General features: G+C 41.9%; 1 protein-coding gene across 1 annotated transcript in view; it reads right to left on the bottom strand.

Annotated features, from left to right (window-relative positions):
- The window catches only part of LOC140483647 (copine-9-like), a 404,134-nt gene that overhangs the window by 48,869 nt on the left and 334,853 nt on the right, over positions 1 to 20,412 (bottom strand). Inside the window, exons 12-15 of the mRNA XM_072581965.1 lie at positions 19,838 to 19,891; positions 15,999 to 16,060; positions 15,828 to 15,874; positions 13,586 to 13,767 (exon numbers count right to left, since the gene is read on the bottom strand). Coding sequence (XP_072438066.1) covers positions 13,586 to 13,767; positions 15,828 to 15,874; positions 15,999 to 16,060; positions 19,838 to 19,891 — 345 coding nt within the window. The remainder of the gene's footprint in view (positions 1 to 13,585; positions 13,768 to 15,827; positions 15,875 to 15,998; positions 16,061 to 19,837; positions 19,892 to 20,412) is intronic.

A 20,412-nucleotide genomic window follows, 5' to 3' on the forward strand; every position in this document is an offset into this window, starting at 1 on the left:
TTTGGAAATTATGTATGACGTGCATGGTTCAGAAGGTGAAGATGGTGAGACAGATCAGGTAAAGGGAATGTAATTCAGCAAACTTTTTATTAACTGGCAGCATATGGGACCAGGTGTGTGCCAGTTGATCAAATATTCCGGATAATCAAGAAATAAGCTCAATCACAGTAAACCCTAACCCAAGCGAGACTTCAAAACATCAACTTACCTCAAAAAATCAATATCAAAACATCACCATATCTCTTACAATCAATGTAAAAACACACAATAAGTAACAGAAATGTAATGCAGAGGGTGTACACATCACTGTTATGCTTTATTTACAGCATAAATACTCAGACATTACAGTAAATCATATTTGAGGTATATAAGTTTTCCCAGTTTATCAAAAATGTTGGTTGATATGTACTAGTTAAAACAAATTTTGCCAAAGAGCAAGGTGCTTCAATCAAAAATGACCATTTTATTCACAGAGTCATTCAGTATCACTTTGGACATGGATTTATGTTCAGAATTTGTGGACAGGTTTGGTTAAAATGCGAACTAGATTCTTAAGATAGTATGGTTAAGGAATCTAAGAGTTCTACGTCCTTCAGGTTTGGGAATGGGAACATGTTAAAATCCTTTAGGAATGGTGATTCCTTGTAAAATAGTTGGAATAAACCACTTTAACAGCACATAATGTAAAGTGAAATAGCCTGCATGACAGTAAGGCAGTGTATAAAAAAGGCTCAAACGAAATTGGACATAGAATATGACAAGCAGAAAGTGAGGACTGCAGATGCTGGAGATCAGAGTCAAAAAACGTGGCACTGGAAAAGCACAGCAGGTCAGGCAGCATCTGAGGAGCAGGAGAGTCGGCGTTTCATCCCTTCAGGACAATGCATTTGTTTTCCTTAAGTCTGCGACAATGCTATGGCTTTAAGAGTTGTAGTATTTCAGATGGGTCTGCTTTTGTCCAATGTGTACAGGAGGGCTTCCTGACACAGTATGTCGAAGGGCCGACAAGAGGGGAGGCCTCCCTGGACCTGGTTCTTGGTAATGAACCAGGCCAGGCGTTTGATTTAGTTGTAGGTGAGCACTTTGGAGAGAGTGACCATAATTCAGTTATATTTAGTTTAGTGATGGAAAGGGATAGGTACATGCCACAGGTCAAGACTTATCGATGGGGCAAGGGCAATGATAATGTGATTAGGCAAGAATTAGGAAATATAGAATGGGGTAGCAAAATGTGGGGGATGCAGACAATGGAAATGTGGAGCTGGTTTAAGGAACAGATATTGTGTATCCTTGATAGGTATGTCCCTGTCAGGCAGGGAGGAAGTGATAAGGTAAGGGAACCATGCTTTACTACAGAAATTGCATCTCTTGTTAAGCAGAAGAAGGAGGCTCATCTGTTAATGAGGCGAGATGGTTCAGATGAGGCGATGGAGAGTTACAGATCAGCTGGGAAGGTTTTAAAGAGAGTTAAGAACAGCAAAGAGAGGTCACGAGCAGCCTTTAGCAAATAGAATAAAGGAGAACCCTAAAGCTTTCTATAGGTATGTGAGGAATAACAGGATGACTAGGGTAGGATTAGGGACAGTCAAAGACAGAAGTGGGAAGTTGAGATCGGACCCTGTGGAGATCGGATAGGTGTTAAACGAACATTTCTCATCGCTGTTCACTCAGGAAAAGGAGAATATTGTAGAGGAGAAGAATGAGGTACGAGATATTAGACTAGAAAGAATTGAGGTTAGTTACGCACAGGTGTTATCAATTCTAGAAGGAGTGAAAGTAGACAGGTCTCCTGGGCCAGATGGGATTTATCCAAGGATTCTCTGAGAAGATAGGGAGGAGAAAGCAGAGCCTTTGGCTTTGATATTTGAGTCATCATTGTCTACAGGTTTAGTACCAGAGGACTGGAGGATTGCAAATGTCGTGCCCTTGTTCAAGAAGGGCAGTAGGGATGACTCAGGTAATTATAGACCAGTGAGCCTTACTTCTGTTGTCGGAAAGGTTTTGGAAAGGATTATAAGAAACAAGATTTATAATCATCTAACAAACAACAATTTGATTTCAGATAGTCAACATGAAGGGCAGTCATGTCTTACAAACCTCACTGAGTTTTTTGAGAAGGTGACCAAGCATGTGGATGAGGGTAGGGCAGTTGACGTGGTATGCATGGACTTCAGTAAAGCCTTTGATAAGATTCCACATGGTAGACTGTTGGAGAAAATGCAGAGGCATGGGATTGAGGGTGATTTAGCTGTTTGGATTAGAAACTCGCTTTCTAAAATAAGGCATCGAGTGGTGGTTGATGGAAAATATTTAGCCTGGAGTCTGGTTACTAGTGGTGTGCCACAAGGATCTGTTTTGGGACCACTGCTGTTTGTGATTTTTGTAAATGCATTAGATGCAGGCATAGGTGGATGGATTAGTAAATATGCAGGTGACACTAAAGTCGGTGGAGTAGTGGACAGTTTGGAAGAATGTTACAGGTTGCAGGGGGACTTGGATAAATTGGAGAATTGGGCTCAGAGGTGGCAAATGGAGTTCAATGCAGATAAATGTGAAGTGATTCACTTTGGGAGTGAGAAACGATTGAGGAGGATTCTGGGAGAGATAGGCTTGTGCACCACAACTGAGGAGGGGATTGCGGAAGTCTACAGAGGAGCTCCTGGTGACATCATGGGTTCAAATGTGATAGAACATAGAATAGTACAGCACAGGAACAGGCCCTTTGGCCCATGATGCTGTGCCGAACATGAGACCAAATTGAACTAATCCCTTCTGCCTGCCTTTGATCCATATCCCTCCATTTCCTGTATATTCATGTGTTTATCTAAAAGTCCCTTAACACTCCTATCTTATCTGCCTTCACCGCTAACCCTGACAGTATATTCCAGACTCCTATCACTCTTTGTGTAGAAAACCCGCCCGTCATATCTCCTTTGAACATGCCCCTATCACCTTAAATGCATGCCCCCTAGTACTAGACTTTCAAGTCTGGGAAATAGATTCAGACTGTCAACCCTATCTATATATCTCATAATTTTATAGACTTCAATCAAATCTCCCCTCAGTCTCTGCCACTCCAGAGAAAACAACCCACTTTTTTTTACAGCTTGGGACCCTGGTGCTATGAGGCGGCAGGGCTAACCAGTGAGCCACCGTGTGGCCCCAAAGGCATTTAAAAGACATCTGGATAGGTATATGAATAGGAAGGGTTTGGAGGGATATGGCAGGTGGGCCTAGATTGGGTTGGGATATCTGGTTGGCATGGACAAGTTGGACCGAAGGGTCCTGTTCATCTTTATGACTCTATGACTTCACACTTACCCAGATTAAACTTCATCTGTTATTTCTCCACCTATATCTGCAACTGATCTATATACTGCTGCATCCTTTGACAAACTTTTACACTATCCATAATGACACCAATATTTGCGTCAGCTACAAACTTACTAACTCACCCATCTGCATTTTCATCCAAGTCATTTGTATATATCATAACAGCAGAGGTCCAACACCACTAGTCACAGGCCTCCAGCCTGTAAAACAACCTTCCACCACGACCCTCTGCCTTCTATGAACAAGCCAATTCTGAATCCAAACAGTCAAGTCACTGTGGATCCCATGTGTCTTAATTGTCTGGATGAGCTTATGATGAGGGACCATGTCATCATAATAAATCCATGCGGACAACATTCACTGCCTTGCCCTAGTCATAGAGTCATAGAAATGTACAGCATGGAAACAGACCCTTCGGTCCAACCCGTCCATGTCGACCAGATGTCCCAACCCAATCTAGTCCCACCTGCCAGCACCCGGCCCATATCCCTCCAAACCCTTCCTATTTATATACCCATCCAAATGCCTCTTAAATGTTGCAATTGTACCAGCCTCTACCACTTCCTCTGGCAGCTCATTCCATACCCCTACCATGCTCTGTGTGAAAAAGTTGCCCATCAGGTCTCTTTTATATCTTTCCCCTCTCAGCCTAAACCTACGCCCTCTAGTTCTGGACTCCCCAATTTACCCTATTTATCCTATCCATGCCCCTCATAATTTTATAAACCTCTATAAAGTCACCCCTCAGCCTATGATCCTCCAGGGAAAACAGTCCCAGCCTGTTCAGCCTCTTCCTATAGCTTGAATCGCCCAACCCCGGCAACATCCTTGTAAATCTTTTCTGAACCCTTTTAAGTTTCACAACATCTTTCTGATAGGAAGGAGACCAAAATTGCATGAAATATTCCAACAGTGGCCTAACCAATGTCCTCTACAGCCGCAACATGACCTCCCAACTCCTGTACTCAATACTCTAACCAAAAAAAGGACGCATACCAAACGCCTTATCCACTTTAAAGGATCTATGCACCTGCACTCCATGGGCTCTTTGTTCAGCAACACTCCCTAGGACCTTACCATTAAGTGTATAAGTCCTGCTAAGATTTGCTTTCCCAAAATGCAGCACCTCACATTCATCTGAATTAAACTCCATCCGCCACTTCTCAGCCCATTGGCCCATCTGGTCAAGATCCTGTTGTAATCTGAGGTAACCCTCTTCGCTGTCCACTACACTTCCAATTTTGGTGTCATCTGCAAACTTACTAACTGTACCTCTTATGCTCACATCCAAATCATTTATGTAAATGACAAAAAGTATTGGATCCAGCACCAATCCTTGTGGCACTCCACTGGTCACAGGCCTCCAGTCTGAAAAACAACCCTCCACCACCACCTTCTGTCTTCTACCTTTGAGCCAGTTCTGTATCCAAATGGCTAGTTCTCCCTGTATTCCGTGAGATCTAACCTTGTTAACCAGTCTCCCATGGGGAACCTTGTTGAATGCCTTACTGAAGTCCATATATGTCACATCTACCACTCTACCCTCATCAATCCTCTTTGTTACTTCTTCAAAAAACTCAATCAAGTTTGTGAGACATGATTTCCCACGCACAAAGCCATGTTGACTATCCCTAATCAGTCCTTGCCTTTCCAAATACATGTACATCCTGTCCCTCAGGATTCTCTCCAACAACTTGCCCACCACTGAGGTCAGGCTCACCGGTCTATAGTCTGGCTTGTCTTTACCACCCTTCTTAAACAGTGGCACCACGTTAGCCAACCTCCAGTCTCCTGGCACCTCACCTGTGACTATTGATGATATAAAATCTCAGCAAGAGGAGCAGCAATGACTTCTCTAGCTTCCCACAGAGTTCTCTAATACACCTAGTCAGGTCCTGGGGATTTATCCATCTTTACCCGTTTCAAGACATCCAGCACTTCCTCCTCTGTAATCTGGACATTTTGCAAGATGTCACCATCTATTTCCCTACAGTCTATATCTTCCATATCCTTTTCCACAGTGATGCAAAATACTCAATTAGTATCTCCCCCATTTTTTGCGCCTCCACACAAAGGCTGCCTTGCTGATCTTTGCTCATTGATCATCTTTGTCACCTCCTCGAAAAATTCAGTCAGGTTAATAAGACTAATTTGTTGTGCTGCACAAGAGTGCTCCTGATGTGAGCCGTCAGGATGAAGGTGGCGTTGGTTACATTCTTACCCTCCTTATCCAGAGGTTTGTACATGGTGTCCCTGTGAACACGGGCCATCAGATGAAGTGGAAGATGACTCAGGTTCGGCGAATGTACCACACCTGCGCCATGTACAACAACACAGTGAGTGCCTCACACCTGATGACCAAGTTTTTACCTGCAATGGAGAGGCACTGATGGTCCCAAAAGCCCAAGATTTTGTGCACACCACAGTCCCTCTAAACCATATTCCTAGCACCTTCAGGTCCTGATGGAAAAGTGAATAAAGGATCAGTTGGCCCAGTTCCCAAAGAACATGGCCTCACTCTTGCCTCAATTTATCTTGGCTCCTGAGGTCAATTCAAACTGGTCGCAGAAGCTCATGAGTTTGTGAACTGACAGCAAATCTGAGCAAAAAGGCTGCCTCAAGCTCTGTGGAGACCCTCAGAACGCAAACACTCAAGTGTTACTATATACTGAGGTCCTACCTGTACCTGGTATTGCAAAGAATTAGACTGTTCTGAATCTCTCGTACTTAATGGAGAAATTTGCAAAAAGAAACATTTTGACCACAAGTCCATCAGGAAGTGGTCAGCACCCAGAGTCTCCCAGACTCTGTGGGAAAAGGAGAGGGTAGATCCTATCGAGTTGTTCCCTGAGCAGACTGTCAAAGTCATTTGGCAGAATGCCTCATTGCCAGAACTTTCTATAATGCACCAAGACATCACTTGGCTGGTGGTGAGAAGGGCTCTATTCGTGTACACCCGAACTGTCAGCTCCATCACACGCTGCCCTCAAAGCAGCTGCCATATTGGAAGGGTGGGGGGGCTTGGTGGTGGGTGGTGTGGGGGTAGAGACTGTCACACATCTCCTTCTGGAACGTGCTTTTGCAAAGGACGTCTGGAGGAAGATGCAATGGTTCTTGTTGAGGTTCATCCTGAGCAGCTCAGTGACGCAGATCTCTGTGCTTTTTTTTTAGACTACTTACAGTATGGAAACAGGCCCTTTGGCCCAACAATTCCACACTGACCCTCCGAAGAGCAACCCACCCAGACCCATTCTCCTACATTTATCCCTTCACCTAACACTATGGGCAATTTAGCATGGCCAATTCACCTAACCTGCACATTTTTGGACTGTGGGAGGAAACCGGAGCACCCGGAGGAAACCCACGCAGAAACGGGGAGAATGTGCAAACTCCACACCGACAGTTGCCTGAGGTGGGTCTCTGGCGCTGTGAAGCTGCAGTGCTAACCACTGTGTCTGCTCCCCGGGATGCACACTGAGACAAACATCAATTGCATCTGCTGGACCATCAACTCAGTAAAAGACGCTCTTTGGTCTTCCAGAACAAGGTATTGATCTCAACTGAGGTGTTGCAGACTGGCACATTCCCAGGTTCAGGACCATGTGCTGAGGGATGCACTAAAGCTTGCAGCAGCTGCTGCCAAGGCTCATTGGGGAAGGGCCACTGTCTGAGGTCTTTCTGCCAAAGTAAAATATGGCCCTTTATTATCAGACCCTCATAGTGCTTCAAATATAATCTTGTACAAGTAAGAGATGCCTTTGGTTTGTTTGCTGGATAGAGTCAAACTCCAATGTTTGTTTTCTCATGCACTACTGTGCAAAACCAAACTGCTTTAGAGACTATGTATGTACATAAAGATATTTTTATGAACAAAATATATTTTCAAAATTAAGATATTAATCAGGTGATTTTTTTTTTACCCTTGTGTTCATTTGTTTTTAAACTGTTTCATTTCCTTATGGGTTTAGAGCAGTTGGAGTATGATTATGATGCAGGGTGGAGTATTTGGACTGTTGTTTGGAGGATAATATGTTTAGTAAGCCTCTGGGTTGGTAAATAATAGCTGTAATTTAAGTAAGCAGCTAATAATTATTTATTTATCTAGTAGTCACTAGAAATGGCAGAGTGTTGCGGGTATGCTTCTCTTGTGAGATGTGGGAAATCAGGGACAGTTCGATCATCCCTGACAACCACATCTGCAAGAAGTGTGTCCACCTGCAGTTCCTCTTGGAAAGCATGCTTTGATTGGAGTGGTAGTGGGACACCGTAGGAGCCTGCAGGAGGTGGAAAGCATCATGGATAGGAGTTTCAGGAATGTGGCAAGACCCAAAGTTGAAGCACAAAAACAGAAACGTCTGAAAAAGCTCAGCGTAGGTTTGGCAGCATCTGTGAAGAGAAATCAGAGTTAACGTTTCGGGTCTGGTGACATTTCCTTGGAACTGGGTTGAAGCAGACCACTAGGAGGAGCAGGCGTTCAGTGCAGGAGATTCCTGTGATTCTTCCCCTCTCAAACAAGTATACCATTTTGGATACTGTTGTTGGTGGATGGCCTACCAGGGGATGCCGACATCAGTAGTTAGAAAGGTGGCACCATAACTGGTTCTGTTGAACAACAGGGAGCAGTGGTAGCCAGGGACTGTAGAGTCAAGGGCACAGATTGGTGTTTCTGTGGCCCCAACCAGACTCCAGAATGGTGCATTACCTCCATGGTGACAGGAGCGGGCACTGGACATTCTGAAAGAGGATGGTAAACAGCCAGCGGTCGTGGTCCAAATTGGAAGTAACGACATTGGCAGGAAGGATTATGAAATCCTGCAAAAGGAATTTAGGCAGAAAGTTAAACAAGTAGCACCTCTACGGTTGTAATCTCAGGATTACTTCCTATGCCACTTGCTAGTGAGGCCAGAAATAGGAAGGTAGCACTGCTGAATATGTAGCTTAAGAAGTGGTCAGGATGGACTGATTCAGATATCTGGATCATTGGGATCTCTTCCAGGGTAAGTGGGAAACTGGAGGGTCACCAATATCATTGTGGGAGATTTGCTAGATGGGTTAAACTAGGATGGCATTGTGGGGTGGAAGCCAGAGCAGGTAGAGGTAAATAGGATCAATGAGCAGGGCCAGTTTAATAAACAGGATCAGACTATAAAAGATGCATTAAACAAGACGGGAGGGAGAAAATATTAAAACCTGCTGAATAACAGGATATAGTGCACAGACAAAATTAGAGTTCATGATATAAATGCACAGAATGTAAGGAACACATTAAAAGAGCTGCAAGCACAGATTCAAATTTGAAGCTGTAGCCATTACAGAGACACAGCTGCAGGATTGTCAGGGCTGGGAACTAAACACGGTATAAGGTTTACAGGAGGGACAGAGAAAACACCAAGGGAGTACAGTAACGTTTCTGATTAGAAACAGAATCACTTCAATGGTGAGGGAGGATGGAATGAGGGGAAAGCACCCAGTGGAGACCTTATTGAAATAGGTGGAATGGGCTATTTGGCCCTTTGAGTTTATGAGTGGAACTGAGGAGATGTAAAGGAACTAAAACCACAATAGGTGTCATTCATAGTATCTCAGAAGTGCTCGATTGTGTAAATGCTAAAATAAGGCACTGTGTAGCAAAGGCAGAATAGTATTAATTGAGAAATTTTAACCTTAACATTGGCTGAGAGAGCTAGACAATCACCTGCCAGAAAGGTTGTGAATTTCTAGAGTGTGTCCGGTATAGTTTTCTACAGCAACAAGGGGACAAGCAATATTGGATCCAGAATGAGCAATGAGTCTGACTTAAATCATTACCTAACTGTTAGTATTTGTCAAATATTGATCATAACATGATTGAGTTTCATGTCGTGTCTGTAATAAATAAGCAAAGATCAGATACTAAAATTTTGGATTTAAGTAAGGCAGACTTTAATGGGATGAGGCAGAGACCATCCACAGTAAACAGGAAGTTCAGATAATAGGTAAAACAACCTCAAAGAAACATTTAATGCTATTGAGAATCAGTTTGCACCCATGAGAAGGAACAGCTCCACCTTATAAATAAAAAGCACGGACATCCAAGGAGGTAAAGGACAAAATCCAATTACAAGAAAGAGCTTATAAAAAATGCAAAGAACAGGACAGATCCTAAATAATGAGACCAATACAAAGACCAACAAAGGGCCCTTTGAGTACAAATCGGCTTATAAGAGTGATTAAAATGGATTATGAAAGGAAACCTGCAAAGGACATAAAAGACAATAAGAAGAGATTTGTAAAGGGAAAGCGGCTGAGTAAAAGTACTATTGGCCAACTGAAGGCTGAGTGAGGATGTTGTCAATGACCATGGGGAAACGGCATCATGCTGAACGACTATTTTGCTTCAGTATTCACGCAGAAAAATGAGGATAGCTTGCTAGAACTCTCAAAGAAATTAACAGAGGATCAGGCACAGGGTCTAAATAAAATTAGCTTAAGTAAATCATCAATGTTGAGTTATTGAATGGGAACTGAAGAGTGACAAATCCCCAGGACCTGATGGCTTCCATCCACGGGTGTTAAAGGAGGTAGGAGAGTACATGGCTAATGCCCTAACCATAATCTTTAAGATGTCCCTGGATTCAGGAGTTCTACCTCTCGATTGGAAATTTTCTCATGTCACTACACTCTTTAAGAAGTTTGACAGAGGGAAACCAGGGAATTATAGACAAGTTAGCCTAACATCTACGATGGGGAAATTGTTGGATTCTATAATCAAGGGTAACTGATCACCTTGAAAATATTTTGGTTATCAGAAAGAGTCAGCATGGATTCATGAAGGGTAGGTCATGTCTGACAAATCCCACAGAATTTTGAAGAGGTGGTAAAGGTGGCAGTCAAATGTAATTCAATAGATGTTGTTTATATGGATCTTTGATGAAGTCCCACACAAGATACTGTTAGCTAAGATGGAAATCCATAGAAACCAGGGCAAATTACTGACTTGGATAGGAAATTGGTTGGATGGCACGAAACAGAGAGTTGGAATAATGGGTAAATACTCAAACTGGCAGGACATAACTAGTAGTATCCCACATGGATCTGCGTTGAGACCTCAATTGTTCACAATATTCATTATTTGACTAAAAAGTCAAATACCCAAATTTGCTGATGCCACAATTGAGGCAGCATTATACACAGTGTTGATGACTCCATAAATTTACAACAGGATATTTATAGATTAGGTAAATGGGCAAATCTTTGGCAGATGAATTTTAATATAAACAAGTGTAAGATTATCTGTTTTGGACTGAAGCAGGATAGATCAGGGTATTTTTCACAAGGCACACAAAGTTAATTACAGTGGATGGCCAATGAGATTTGGAGGTTCAGGTTGTGGCTCTTTAAAAGGGCATCAATAAGTGCAGCCAAATGGTTAAGAAGGCTGATGGTTTGCTGGCCTTCATATCTAAGGGACTGGAGTATAGGGTCACAAACATGATAGAAACTCTAGTCAGACCCCACTAAGACCTGTGAGCAGATCGGGCATCATGCCTTAGCAAGGATGTTGCTCCTGGAGGTAGTTCAAAACAGGTTTACCCAGATAATACCTGGACTTTAGGGGTTAAGTTATGAGGAGAGACTACGCAAATTAGGCCTTTGTTCTCTTGAATTTAGAAGGTTAATCAAGGTCTTCAGAATATTAATAGAGAAAAGTAGGATAGATAATGATAACGATTTCTATTGGTATAAGATTCTAGAACCAGAGAGCACAGCCTAAGAATTAGGGCCAGGTCATTCAGGAGAGTTGTTAAAGTATTTGGAGATTTGGAACTTTCTTCCTCAAATGGCAGTTTGTGCTGGAACGTCCTTCAGAGGGTTAGTGTAAATTTGATGGGCTGAAGGCCCTGTTTCCACACTGGAGGGATTCTAGGATTCTAATTAGTTATAAAGTGACAAGTGGTTCTGAAACAGCACAGCAGAGTCATTACTGACTTGTTCATCATGCAATCTGTGAACTCTCTGAGTGCAATATAGCCAGGTTAAAATGATGGCAGAAATGAGCTGAGTTATTAGCTCGTCGCTCACTGTCTGGGAAAAGACTGTGATTCTGCTGCTATGGCAGAGAGAAGTAATTTTGACTATTGTGAGTTTCAGTCTCACTGAGGGTAGATTTCTTTTGTGTGCTGTATGTAGCTCAATCTGTGCAAAATAGACCATGACATTGTTCATGATTACACAACGAGCAAATCTTGATCCATTGTGTTGCCAATAGCTTGCTGTAATGGGCACTGGATTTTAAAAGAAACTTTGACAAAAGTCAATGAACTTTAGCCTCAAGACAGTAATGAACAATTCTAAGCTAAGCCCACTTCCTTTTTTTTGAAAAAAAGAGTTCTGTCTGCCAAAAGACTGTAAGTTCTCAGCCCTTTGCATTGAAAATTCTGGGAAGAGCAGGAGGGTTAGTGAAATGGATCACCCTTAAGCCTGGGTCATCACTACATTCCGAAGCTAGGGGTGATGTTAATATGGCGAAAAAACAGTGGAGCATGTCAGAAAAAAATATAACTTGCAACAAAGGCGGTTGTACAGGACATTGGTTAGATACTTTTGGAATACTGCATTCCATTCCAGTCTCCCTGCTATAGGAAAGATCTTGTAAAATTTGAAAGGGTACTGAAAAGATTCACAAGGATGTTGCCAGGGGTGGGGGTCTTGAGCTACAGGGAGAGGCTGAATAGGCTGGGGCTGTTTTTCTAGCAATTTTCCTTGGAGCATCAAAGATTGAGGGGTGACCTTACAGAGGTTTTTAAAATCATGGATAAGGTGAATAGCCAAGGTCTTTTTCCCAGGAGAGGGGAGGCCAAAATTAGATGGCATAGATTTAGGGTGAGAGGGAAAGATTTAAAAGGGACTGAAGGGGCAACGTTTTCACGCAGAGGGTGGTGTGTGTATGGAATGAGCTATCAGGAAGTAGAGGAGGCTGGTACATTTAAAAGGCATCTCGACGAGTATATGAATAGGAAGGGTTTTGAGGGATATGGGCCAAATGCTGGCAAATGGGACGAGATTAGTTTAGATTTTGGACAGCATAGATGAGTTGGACAAAAGCATCTCTTTCCATGCTGTAAATCTCTATGACCCTAAAACTTGTGATCTTTTCCATGGCATGCACAATTCCATCTTCCCCAAACTGAGTTCAATCTTTGATGAGGTTACTCCTCAATCTGTTTAATTTTAGTCTAAGCGATAAATTGAGATACCCATGGATTTGGGAGAATTGCAGATTTTAACCCCCGTTCACACAATTACGCTCTTCAAGGCTTGAGGAAAATGTAACTCATGCTAGGTGCAAAGGGATGAACTTGATCTTGCCATTTTTTGATGTGAGGACTAGATTAAAATTGTTCACATAAAGTCTGTTTGAAGGTATGTATATATGTATTAACTAACCTTCAATCTTATCATCTGGTTTCACTTTAAATATTTTTAAAAGTAACCATGATGCACTTGGAGGTGGCTGCCAGATAATTTTGCAATTTCAAGCTTGTCAAGTATCTGAAAGTTTCCAAAATGGATGACAAAGGGACTTACATTGTTGACATAGGGGACTTTCCCCACTTATTAAATCTAGGCTTCTTCCAAGAACAATGGGAACTTTTGGTTCAATATTATTGTCAAATAACATAACTCTACATTCTCATCGTAAGAGAATACAAATCTCTCTCTCCCCCCCACACCCCCCTCCCCATCTCTCTCTCTCTCTCTCTCTCTCTCTCTTCAGATATGAGGAAAAAGGGTAACAGCCTGACTCCTCCTCCTCTCTGAAATCTCTCTCAAAAGCAGAAGCATACCCAACGTTAGCAAAGATATTTGAAGTGTATGGGCGTGTGCAACTGAAATTGAAATCTTTACATATTTAACTGGAAAAATCCATCTGCCCTATTTCTTTTACACCAACCTACACATCGTTAAGTACACACTAAAGTAGCAGTATTAAAACCTTCTAAATTTTCGAATTTTGTTATAACTAACTCAAGAGGATGAAGAAAGGATTCAGTTCACCCTCCCCAAAATTCACAGAGGACAAAAAAGTTCTTCCTCCAAATGTAGCAAAGAAAGCTTTGCACCTCTTTCGTCCTATGGCAAGGCATAACAGCAATGAACAAGAGCAGGAAAGCTTGGGTAGGCATAGCATTTGCTGCTAAATTCTGTGTGAAAATATTCCCAGACTACATGTGCTTCCTCACTGTTGCTCTCCAGTATAATATTTACCTACCAGTGGAAATTCATGGGATACTTTCCCATCTGGTGGTAGCTTCGCTCCAAATCCTAATGCTGGAAAGAGCTTGTCACTGTCGTAGTCCTGAATGATCTCTCCAACTGCTTTTAATGCCATGGCATATGCATTCATCTGATACGGGTTCATGTAGTGAAGGGAAGTGGGCTGTGAAGGGTTTCCTGCATGAGAAATGAAACATGCTATAGAAAAGAACCAAATCAAATCACTCACTTTACATAAAAGCAAGGATAATGGAGATTACTTATATTGCATTCAAAAATAAAAAAAATACACAAAAGATTATTATAATTTGAACATTATATCAGTGTTATTGTTTGAAATCAATTTAAACCAGAGGTTTACTTAAGCTTAAACAAATTTAGCAAAGTTTGAGTTTTATTGTTCACCACACATAAATGTTATAGTTTCACTGCTCTCCTCAAATAAATTGTTTCAAAAGTATAATTTCTGTATTTCATTATTTTAAACAACTGTGCACCTCTGACATTCTTCTCGTGTAGTAGCATTATGGTAATATCTTATTTATCGCACTAACAACCCTTAAAGTCAAAGAATGTGGCTCTGAAAAAGCACAGCCATTCAGGCAGCATCCGAGAGTCAATGTTTCGGGCATAAGCTCCTCATCAAGAATGAGGCTTGTGGGCCAAGGAGGCTGAGAGATAAATGGGAGGGGGGATGGGGCTGGGAGCAAGGCTGCTGGGAATGCGATAGAGGGCGGTGCTAAATTGGAAAGTTGAGACTGGGATAGGGTAGGAGGAGGGGAAATGGGGAACCTGGTTAAATCCACATTCATCCCATGTGGTTAGAGATCCCAAGGTGGAAGATGAGGCTTTCTTCCTCCAGATGTTGGGTGGTTAGGATTTGGCAATGGAGGAGGCCCAGGACCTGCATGTTGTTGGGAAAGTGGGAGGGGGATTTAAAGTGTTCAGCCACAGAGTGGTGGGGTTGGTTGGTGTGGGTGTCCCAGAGATGTTCTCTGAAACGATCCACAAGTTTCCCAGAGATGTTGTCTGGGAACACCCAACACAGGTTCAGGGTCACGGGACTAGGGTAGAGGGCTGGGTCTGGATGGGATGCTGTTTGGACTCAATGGATTGAATGGTCACTTTCACACAAAGGGATTCTATGATTTTTCGCTTCTGATCCTAAAGTATGTTTGTTAATGACCATTTCCCACATGATCCAGCAGCAAGAAAGTAAGTGTTTTTTTTCAATTTTCTTTTCACAGGGTGAGGATTGTGGCGGTTAGTGGGGAGGGTCTGGGGAGTTGGAGGCAAGGGGAGGGTATGGTTTTGTCTGTGCCTCCGATTGTCCCTTTTGAGGAAGTTGAAGGACTCTGGTCAACCCGCCAGGCTTCCCAGTAAGAAGACTAGCCACTGTTCTCACTCATCAAGAGGTAGCTAATCAGGGAGGGGCAATTTGAATACCTTAAGTGGTCACGTAAGGACCTTAATTACTGATATGTTGAGAAAGTCCACAATGGATCTTGCTACCTACCACTTAATTGCTGAGGTGGTGAGGAGACCATGAGTTTCTTTCCAGAGCTAAGTTGCCTGATTCTTTCATAGAATCCCTGGAATCATAGAATCCCTACAGTGTGGAAACAGGCCATTAGGCCCAACAAGTCCACACCCAGCCAGACCCATTCCCTTACCCTATTATGCTACATTTCCCCTGACTAATGTACCTAACCTACACATCCCTGAACACAATGAGCAATTTTGCATGGCCAATTCACCTGACCTGCACATCTTTGGATTGTGGGAGAAACCCCGAGCACACCGAGGAAACCCACACAGGGGAGAATGTGTAAACTTTGCACAGACTGGAATTGAACCCACACCCCGGTGCTGTGAGGCAGCAGTGCACTGTGCAACCACTGAGCCACTGTGCCACACTGTCCTGCCCTCACTAGCTCCAGGGACGTTATGATTCCACCTGTATAAAATCCCATCTGGCTGACAAATCCCCTTCAGGGAAGGAAATATCTTCTCCTTATCTAATCGAGTCTCTCTATGGCTATAGACCCATTGCAACATAATTGACTGTGCACTGAACTGACGAGCGAGCCAATTAATTATATTCAACAAACCAGCTTGCCAAGGCAAATTAGGGATGGGCAATAAATGCAGGTCTTGACAGTAATGGCTGCATGACATTAATGAATAATAGAAGGCATGGCTGAAGTGTGCAACTTCAATTTTTCTTTCAAACTCACCATTAGATGCAGTGAAATCTATCGCCACGGTGAAATTTAGCTGAGTTCTGAAAGAGAGTTAAGAACGACGGTGTTCAACACAGTTTAGATGACTGAAGATGTAGCGTATTTTTGAACAAAAGGGCAAATGATTAACCAGCCTACACATTTAAAAATGAGTTTGATCCATACCCGCCTTTAATGTAATCCAAAAATGTGAAATCAGATTCCACTTTAAAAGAAAGAAGCGTCACCTAGTGAAAAAAAAACATAACCTGTCAGCATGAAAAGCTTTCACAGTAATACAGGTCTAATAACATAGAAAGCATTATTATATATTCTTACACCAAGTGACATGGATTTATTTCACAATACTGTTGGATCTTTCAGCTCTTCGATACTAATGGTCAAAAGACTGCATTAAATCATGATCCCTGTGTAGATTTTTCATGTGCCAGGACAACAAATCAAAAAGTTATATTCCTTCTCCAGATATTATTGCTCTGCAGTAAAAAAGCATTTTAAGCCTGAAGATAGCCAGTTTTGTTCCACTTTCCAGGTGCTGTCAACTGTAATTTTTAATTAATAAGTCCAAGACTTCTATAAGTGGGATCAGTCACCTACTGCAATCAGATAAATGTATCTGGAAGAGTATCAAAAAACAATGTCTTGATTAGTGTAAGCATCAAAGCATCGTCTCTGTAAACCCTGCAGAATTAGGTGGTTAGTGTTTCGTCTAATAGAGTTATATATCAACAGTTCATAGATTGTTTATTCATATGAATAATATAAGTGCAGAAACCTGACACATTCTTTGTGTCAAACTAAGTATGAAGGACAGGTAATTTGGGGCATTCTGCAAACTTTTAGATATCTTCAACTCTTGATGACTCCAGAAAAAGCAGGCCTTGATTTCCAGTGGATTATTTCCAGTGTAACATTAGAAATAAGCCGTGAGTCGAAAAACACAAAAGGAAATAAACTAAAGATTAGTCTGCCAGTTGTTCACAAAGAGCAGATGGTTATAGCTATTGCAGTAGAGGTAGCATTGACTTTGATTGTTGAATGGTCTGTTTCACAATCCTTAGTTTTGCAGATTGGTTGAGATTCTGTAGTTCTGATTCTTTTTGACCATGATTGAATTTCAGCATTCATGGAGAAACTGCTTCCAAACCAACCTGTTGGACTATAACCTGGTGTTGTGTGATTTTGACTTTGTGCACCCCAGTCCAACACCAGCACCTCCACATCATGGGGAAAGAGAGTCATCTTGTTGTCTTGCTTCCTTTTTGAGGGGAAGAGGGGTGATGGCCTCTTGTTATCTTTGTGGTCAAATAGATTATGGTCGAGTTTGGTTTTGACTACTGTCTTCTCCCACTTTCCAGGACTGTTGGTTGAAGTTCCCATGTGTTTTTAATAAGACTTCTACTGGTCTGTCTGTCTGTCTGTCTGTCTCTGTCTCTGTCTCTCTCTCTCTCTCCCCCCCACCTCTGCCCACCCCTCAGACATTCAATGGAGAGATACCTATTTTCAGTTAACAATCCTCTTTTTAAAAATTATATTTTGGAATTACAAGTTAAAAATATCCAATGTACTTTATTTCATAACTGCTTTACAGCAAATGCAATCTTCCAATAGATACTCTAAAGCGAATTATCCTGAGTGAGTGTTATAACACATTGGAGATGGTCATTCCCTGGCACTTGTATAGCACTGACATTACTTGCTACTTCTCAGCCCAAGCCTGGATATTGTTCAGGTCTTGCTGCATTTGAACATGGATTGCTTCAGTATCTGAGAAGTTGTGAATTGTGATGAACATTGTTCAATCATCAGCAAATATTCCCATAACATCATTAGACCATAACTAACTTTATAATGGAATGAAAGTCATAGGTGAAGCAGCTGAAGATGGTTGGGCCTAGAATACTACCCTGAAGGACTAATGCAGTAATGTCCTGGGGCTAAGATGAACAACCAAAATCCTCTTTCTTTGTGCGAGGCATGGCTTCAATTAATGGGGAATTTTCCTCACAATTCTCACTGGCTCCAGCTTTACTAGAGCTTTTTGTTGCCATGCTGGTTTAATACCATCTTGATATGAAGGGCAGTGACTCTCCCCTCCCCTTTAGAGTTTGGCCCTAGCAGAACCCAAACTGAGTGTCAGTGAGCAGGTCATTCTTTTGTAAGTGCTGCTTGAAAGAATGATTGACAACCCCTTCCATCACTTTATTGATACTCAAGAGTCGACTGATGGGGTTGGATTTGTGCTTAGTTTTGAGCACAGAATATATCTGGGTAATTTTTCACATTGTCAGGTAGATGTCAGTGTTATAGATGTACTGGAACAGCTTGGATGGGGCATGGCAACTACTACAGAAATATAAGTCTTCAATATTGTTGCTGTATCCACTGTCTTCAGCTGTTTCTTGATATCACTGTGACGAATCAAATTCATTGAAAACTTGCATTTACTAAGACTCCAGTTTCACAGAATGGATCACCACTTTGCCCTCCTAGCTGAAGGAAAATGAGAATGTTTAAGCCTTGCCTTTTGTACTGTTGTGCCGGGGCTCCCTCGTTACTGAGGTTGGAGATATTTGTGGAGCTCATGTTAGTTGTTTAATTCTCCAGATGTGACTGGATGTGAGAGGACTTGGAAAGCTTGGATCTGGTCTGTTGGTTGTGGAATTGGTTAGCTCCATTGCATGCTGCTTCTGCTGTTTGGCATGCAAACAGCCCTGTGTTATAGCATCACCGGATTGACACTTCAGTTTCAGATATGCCTATTGATGCTCCTGGCATGTCTTCCTCTATTCTTGATTATAAAGTAGTATAGGAGCTTCTGGGATAACTCTTATATTTCAAATACCCGTATGCCTTTTGACAGAAATTATTAGGGACTTGAATGATAGAACTGCAACGGATTCAAAAATGCAACAAACAATGTGTCAAAAGTTAACATATTTTGAAGTGGGGTCCACCATGCTCTCAGAAAACAAATGCTCAGCTTTCAGTAATTTCTAAATGCTCTGTGCTACAACTGATGGGTTTACATAAGCAGCAAAATGTTGGTTATGCCTGTAGCTTAATAATGTACATCTATATATTACATATATGCCACTGAATCACATAGAATGTAAACCATGGAAACCTGGGCCCATCACTTGACCCAGCTGGTTCAAATTAGTATTTCTCCCCACACTAGCATCCTGCTACTTGAATTACCTTTTCTCACTCTGACCCTCCAGGAAGCCTCAATGATGCTTCCCCTCACGAGAGTTGTAGGACTGGTTGGGATCATGTTGATAAACATGAGAGGATCAAGGTCATGAAATTACTTAAGCATGAGGAGGATATTTTAAATTTAAGACTTGACACCAGAAACTAAAATACCATGCGACACACTGCAAGATAAGGTGCAATTAGCTATGTTTTGGAAGGAGATTGACCAGAGAAACATTGGTATAGTTACACAAAGGTATGGGTAAGACTTTCACCAGCAGTCAAACTGGTAAGTTTGGAGGTGAACAACCTTGCAGATGTGAAAGCAATTGGTCTTTTGTCATGGAAAGGTTATGTGATCAGAAGCTCAGGTGAGATTTGAATACCATTCTGAGACTGTGATTAGTTTGCTTCAGCCTGATACACAGTGTGGGGAGGGGGCTGGAATTGATTTCAAGGGTACACAGCTTCTTCTAGCAGCCAAGAGTGGTGTCTTGAATCCCCCAAATACTGAAGACCTTCCAGCACATCCAAGTGTAGGTAAGCTTAAAAAGGATCAAACTGGATGTCATTAACACACATATGTTAAGTCCAGGTCTATGAATGATATTGCCCAAGGGCTGATATACAGAAGAGGAGTGATAGATCGAGGTGACATCATGCTGGTAGACAGAGAAGCTGTAGAGACGGTGAGCAGGATAAGGAGGGTTACCTTTTGTACATTTCTATCTCGGTTTTAAGGAGTTTCACTAATGAACTGTTGCACCTCATTCTGCCTTTATTAACTCAGTTGGGATGGTACTCACTGTTCCAGAATTGATGTACTTCTTCTTTTTCCCTCTTTTCTTTGGATTTAAAACCTACAGAGACAATAAAAGTATTTATGCACAGATGACATCAGTAAGGATATGGGTGTGATGACACATCTGCTGGAAAATATTCCTAGTTTCTTAAAAATTAGAATGTTACATGTGATTAAAGCATTACAAGATCATGCTGCGTAAATTAATGCCAAACCTACAATAAGGATTAGCTTTGGGGATCAGAGACTTCCATGAAGAAGCTGTGCTTAGATCACTGGCAATAAAATTGTGGCCTACAGCATGTGATTTCCCAACTATTTTCACTCAACATTCACTGCCTTGACTCCAGACGCGTAATAGTGAGAGTGTGTACCATTTACATGATGCACTGCAACAACTCAAAGGTTCTTTAACAGGACCTTCCAAACTCTACCATCTATGAGGATAAACCATCAGCTGAACATTTCGCTCTAAGCCACACATCATCCCATTAGGAAAGATATTGTTGTTTCTTCAAAGTTGCTGGATCAAAATCCTCCTTATTGACATTTTGGTGGATGGATTCCCAATGGATTGCA

Source organism: Chiloscyllium punctatum, chromosome 12, assembly GCF_047496795.1.
Source record: "Chiloscyllium punctatum isolate Juve2018m chromosome 12, sChiPun1.3, whole genome shotgun sequence".
Classification (NCBI taxonomy): domain Eukaryota; kingdom Metazoa; phylum Chordata; class Chondrichthyes; order Orectolobiformes; family Hemiscylliidae; genus Chiloscyllium; species Chiloscyllium punctatum.